This window comes from Pinus tabuliformis, chromosome X (genome assembly GCF_031772625.1).
Source record: "Pinus tabuliformis cultivar Carrire ecotype Pingquan chromosome X, CPIR1, whole genome shotgun sequence".
NCBI classification, from domain to species: Eukaryota; Viridiplantae; Streptophyta; class Pinopsida; order Pinales; family Pinaceae; genus Pinus; species Pinus tabuliformis.
The window spans coordinates 873464191-873470034 of record NC_142308.1 but is presented as its reverse complement, the minus strand read 5'-3'; the positions used below and the strand labels follow the sequence as shown (position 1 = coordinate 873470034).

General features: G+C 35.7%; 1 protein-coding gene across 1 annotated transcript; it reads left to right on the top strand.

The window, feature by feature from the left end:
* The first annotated feature begins 2397 nt into the window (after window positions 1–2397).
* On the top strand, window positions 2398–2904 carry LOC149142486 (uncharacterized). Its single transcript, XM_089451495.1, has one exon. The coding sequence runs from the start codon at window positions 2398–2400 to the stop codon at window positions 2902–2904; it is 507 nt and encodes a 168-aa protein (XP_089307621.1).
* The last annotated feature ends 2940 nt before the right edge of the window (window positions 2905–5844 follow it).

Genomic DNA, 5844 nt, shown 5'->3' with positions numbered 1-5844 from the left:
AATATAGAAGAAGCGATGGATGCGGGTTCCAGGACATTCTATGGGGTATAGATTTAGTTCCACAAATGTTTGATGATGAAAAAAATGAGAGTCTGTTTCAACCCATAACAGAGGAAGAACTGCTAGGAGTGATGAAGTCCTTTAAAAAGGATAAATGTCCCGGCCCGGATGGCTGGACAATAGAATTCTTTATTCACTTCTTTGATATCATCAAACAAGATCTGCTGAGGATGGTTGAAGCTTCAAGGATCTCGGGTAGCATTCATCAGATCACATCCTCAACTCAAATTGCTCTTATCCCTAAAAAAGTGGAAGCGGACTCATTTCATGATTACAGGCCAATATCCTTGTGCAATATATCCTTCAAAATCATAACAAAAATTATCGCAGAAAGGATAAAAGCGACTTTAGCAAGTTTTATTACAAAGGATCAGCATGCCTTTTTAAAGGGGGGAATATCTTGGATGCAGTTGCAAATACTCAAGAAAGCTTGTTTACTATGCTCTCAAAGAAGTCAGATGCTGCCATTCTAAAAATTGATTTACAAAAAGCTTATGACTGCTTAGATTGGGGGTTCATAAGATGTCTATTAGCTAAGATTGGCCTGAAACCAAATTCCATCAGATGGATCATGGCATGTGTAGAAAATGTGAATTATGCTGTCATCATTAATGGGATGCCGTCTCCTTTCTTTTCAGCAGAAAGAGGGCTCCGCCAAGGATGCCCCCTTGCTCCTCTTCTATTCATATTGGCTATGAATTCTCTAAGCCTCCACATAAATAAAGTTGTATCTGAAAATAAATGCAGGCCCGTAAAAATCTGTAGGAACAATTTTATATCCCACAATTTATTTGTGGACGATGTGCTCATCTTTGCAATGCTCTGCAGGGCTTCATGGACGTGCCTAAACGACATTCTGAATAGGTTCCAAAATGCTTCAGGGTTACAAATAAATCAGGCAAAATCAGTCCTTTTCCACAATGACACCAACATGGATATGGTGCAATGGATCTCAGCGCTGCTTGGGATAGAGGTGAGATCAATCAAAGATGGATTAAAATACTTGGGCTTTCAGCTAAAAGCCAAGGGTTATTCTAAAACAGACTGGCAGTGGCTTATAGATAGGTACTACAAAAAAATTTCGGCTTGGGAATACAGGAGTCTATCTCTGGCAGGGAGAATAGTTCTTACACAAGCTGTATTATTGCAACTGGCTGTATATTGGGCGCACATTTTCTTCCTCCCTGCTAGCATCATTCAGAAAATGAACAAAATTACTGCAAACTTTATTTGGGGTGGTAAATCAAATCAGAGCAAATATCATCTGTCAAAAATGGAAAAGATATCCATGCCAAAGTGCTCAGGAGGTTGGGGTTTACTGGATCTGAGGACCTTTGGCAAAGCACTCCTGTGCAAATCTCTATGGAGAGGGATTTACGGGGAAGGGCCGTGGAGCATTACCATCAAAAAGAAATATATGAAAGGAAAAGCCCTGGAATTCTGGTTCAGAACAGGCAGGATTGGAATCACATACGGCTCTGCCATATGGCTTAGCTTTCGCAAAGTTGAACAATACTTTTTAAAGAATTTAAAATGGAATTTACAGTCTGGCAACAGGATTTTAATTAGCTTAGATCCCATCTGGAGCAGTCGGGAAAGTATCTTCATCCCCGAAAGTCTACTTTTTTTTCTCCACAGGGCCGGCATTTTCACATGGGACAAGCTCATTGCTACTTGGCGTGGCCCTCTCCCCCTTTGGAAAGAGGCAAATGATCTTGGTTTGCCTGAGCCTCTAGCTCTTCTCTGGAATTCTGTCAAGGCAACGCTGAGCGGCTGTGGCTTTCACCACTCTATGCCAATTGACTATCTTTCATGGCTGGTGCCAAAAGCTTGTATGTCGATTCGAGTTAAAGACATTTATACTGATTTGATAGGACTAAAGAACATACAATCTAACACAAAGTTCCCTCCGCTCTTCTGGAAGACAGGCTGTTCTCCAAAATCATTATATTTTTCATGGATGGTATTCAACAATAGAAATCTGACGTGGGAAAACCTGAGGAAAAGGAATTGGCATGGTCTGAGCAGATGTTCAATGTGCGAAGCAGATGAGGAATCCAATTATCACAGTTTTTTTCAATGCAAATCTTCCTTGCAAATCTGGCAGGACCTGGCAATGCTATATGGTTTCCCTCATGTTGTTTTTGATTCAACCTTTGCAACCTTTGAATAGTGGTGTGGACAAAGGGATTCTTGGAGGCCGATCATTATCATTGTGTTGTGGTGCGCATGGAGGTGGAGAAATAAAAAAAATTTCAATGAATCAAAATCCCCCTTAAATCTATCTTGCAACTTGTCATTTCCATTTATGACTCTATGCCAAAAAAGGAGCCCAAAATGAAAAGAGGAAACAGAGATGAGAAAGAGGTTAACTTCACAGGTTTTCCGAGAGCGTTTTTTGATGGTGCTGAGCAGCAAAACACTTGTGGATGCGGGGTTCACATTTTAATGGACGAGGAGCTTCAATATTTTATATCATGGAATGGCGGAAAGGGCACAAATAGTTCGGCTGAAGCAAGGGCTCTAGCGGGCCTCCTCGCTTTCTGCATCTACTTTGATATACAGGCTATTTCTATCTTTGGTGATTCCAAAACAGTGATTGACCATGTTAATGGAACCTGTCACATAAAGAACCCACACCTCGCAGGGTGGATGGACAGGATTATGTTCTTTTGGGGACTATTGAGAGGTAGCACCATTCAACACATTTTCCGGGCTCAGAATCAACAAGCGGACAGCCTGTCTAAGGAGGGCCTGCTCCTGGATCCTGGTGCCTGGTCTATGAAGGTTACACATGGAGAATGTTTGTGCTTCATTCAGGATTTCTTTATCCCTGGTTCTTGATTTCCCTTCTCTTCTTCTCTTTCTCATCTTTTTGTCTTAATACATGTATATGACAGATTTTGTGGATGTCCAGCTTTCCTGATTTTCCTTCGCTTTTTCTCTTTTTCATCTTTTGTCTTAATACATGTACATGACAGGTTTTGTGGAGGTCATGCTTTCCAGAATTTAGATCTTTTTCTTTCAATTGCCATGCATGTATTTTGATGCACATATGTTGGGTATATGCCCCTCATGTAATGTTTTTTCTGGAACAACTCATGTGTTTTTCCTTATTCAAAAGGGAACTCTACCTACAGTTTGTGCTTTCATGATCAAGATACTTACGCTTCTAAGATCGGATTTTTGTAACTATCTGGATCTATTATATATTCTCAATATAATACAATGCTGCTTTTTCTCTCTGAAAAAATACATTAATTACTGGTAAACTATCCTGTCAATTGACTCAACTAACTATTTGTCCATACATTCTTGGAATTGAATACCTGTTAATAAGTCTCTGTTATGCTCTTCGGTCTTTATTTCAATGCAGACATCCAATTTTAATCGGATCTAGGATAGATGAGGAATTGCCAACCTGGTACTCTGACTAGTTATGTTTATTTATTGAAATGTATTATTATTTTCTAGGTCTATTTATTATTGTTTATTTATTGAAGTGTTATGTTTCATGTTATTTTAGGACGGATGATGCATTGTATTGAGCTTTAAAGCCTTAGTGGTGGCCGTGGGCATTATGTCCTATGTTTATTCATTAAGTGTTATGTTTCATGTTTTTGTAAGAGGGATAAGGCATTGCCTTAGACTCCAAAACTTTAGTGGTGGCGGCTAGCATACATCATCATCACTTTGGGAAACCCAAATTTTAATGTGCACATTAGAAATCAAGAAAAATAGAACCCAAACTCTAATGTGTAAATTACAAACCAAGAAAAATATTTTGTATGGTTAACCAACTAATACACTAACCTAAACACTACAAGTCACTTAGTGCATATTAAAAATCGAGAAAAATATATGTTATTTAATGCACATTAAAACTTGAAAAAACTATTTTGTAAGGTTAACAGATTAATATATTAACTTAAAACACTAAGAAGAAAAAATAAAAAAATTAGTTTAACGTTTATGAAGCTAAAGATAGCCTATGGGACAGATTGTTTCTTCATTTGTTTGATGTATTCGGTCTTTTTTCTGTGAAGCTTTAAAATAAATGCTCCGAGCTTCTCAACAAACCCCTTGCTAAATAAATTATCCCAAGAGCTAGCTACCGACATATCTGCATAACTTTCCCTGTTGTCTTTGAAGGCCTCACATTCTAAAATGAAATGTTTCTCTGTTTCCAAATGCTCTGAGCTTCTCGACAAACTCCTCGCTAAATAAATTATCCCAAGAGATAGCTACTAGCATATCTGCATAATTTTCGCTGTTGTCTTTGAAGGCCTCACATTCTAAAATGAAATATTTTTTTGTTTCCACTTTTCCGGAAGAACAAAAAATGCATACTCTTTCCTCTCACACTTCCTAAAAATGCATACTCTTTCCTCTCACACTTCCTTTGGCCTTTTCTAGTGCCCTGTTTCACAACAAAGTTGATGAGAATTAGTCTTTAACTAAGCAATAAGAATTTTAGCTCTCCAAGAGATATTTGCCTCTATATATGCTTTTGATTGATAACTATAAATAAAATTAAACACTTTAATATAATAATTTTTCTTTCTTCCTAACTCCCGTCACTTTACATCAACCTAACAATCAAATACCAATATATCATACAATCAATTTGAGAAAGTCTTCACGAAACTATAAAATCAACTTAGGGAAATATTTTCCACTGGGGAAAGTCTTCACGAAACCATAAAATCAAGCGATGGAAAAATTTTCCGGTAGAAAATGATGTAGACTTACGTGGAAAGCCGAATTACGAGTTAGTGGTTGTCGTTGTCACGAATGAATGGATGCCGAGATTATGAACCAATGGGTCATAATTCCGTGGATTTTGGTGTAATGGCTCTATCTTTTGAAAACAATGAATATAATTTTTTTCAAATAATCTATAATTTATGAATTAAATATATTATATTTAAGTTTAATTATAGTTAGCATTCTTCGCAAGCTACATTAATGTTATAATGCTGGGAGATGGACACAAAAATAGGTATGCTGATGGGAGCATTTCTGATTTGAACATCACCAAGGATCATTGTAGATTGCAAATCCTCCTCAACTTCTTTTCCATAAATACTTTGCAGGTAGGTACACTTGTAATGTAATGGGTGTTCGTAGGTCATCCACATGTGTCATTTCATAGGCATTGTCCTCCATAATCAGAATTTATGGCTTCTTATCATTGATTTTTAGGACTTTCATAATTGCAAATGGTAATTTATGGTTTTTTAATTATTGTTTTGGAAAATTTGATTTAGTATTTGATAGTTACATGTACATGAATTTAGCTTATTAATGATGGTTAATTATCTTATAAAATTTAGAATTTTTTAATGAGTATTTCATGAAATTTAATTAAAAATATAAATTTATTAAATTTATAATTATATTAATAAGTTTTATAGATTTATTTTAATTTTAGATTGTAGTTTATTAAGTGAAAATTTAATCATTTTATTGAATTACTTAAGATAATTTTAATTAACACATATAATTATATATTATAGGTTTATTAATTAATTTTAAATATGAAGTTTTAATATATATATATATATATATATTTTTCAGTAAGAAAAAAAGTTGTATATATTATGTATAGATCAGGTACAGTATAGTTGAAAAGGGTAATATTGGCAATATTTTCTCTGCCATATAACAAAAAGAAACCATGATTGCCTATACAGAAAATTGTTAACCTGGTAGCATGACTGCATATACAGACAGAACTTTAACTTGGCAGATAGAGTGATAAACCCATATACAGAGAAAATG

What these genes read in the sequence shown, in the direction of transcription:
- LOC149142486 (XM_089451495.1), top strand. Translation starts at nt 2,398, where the DNA reads ATGAAAAGAGGAAACAGAGATGAGAAAGAGGTTAACTTCACAGGTTTT.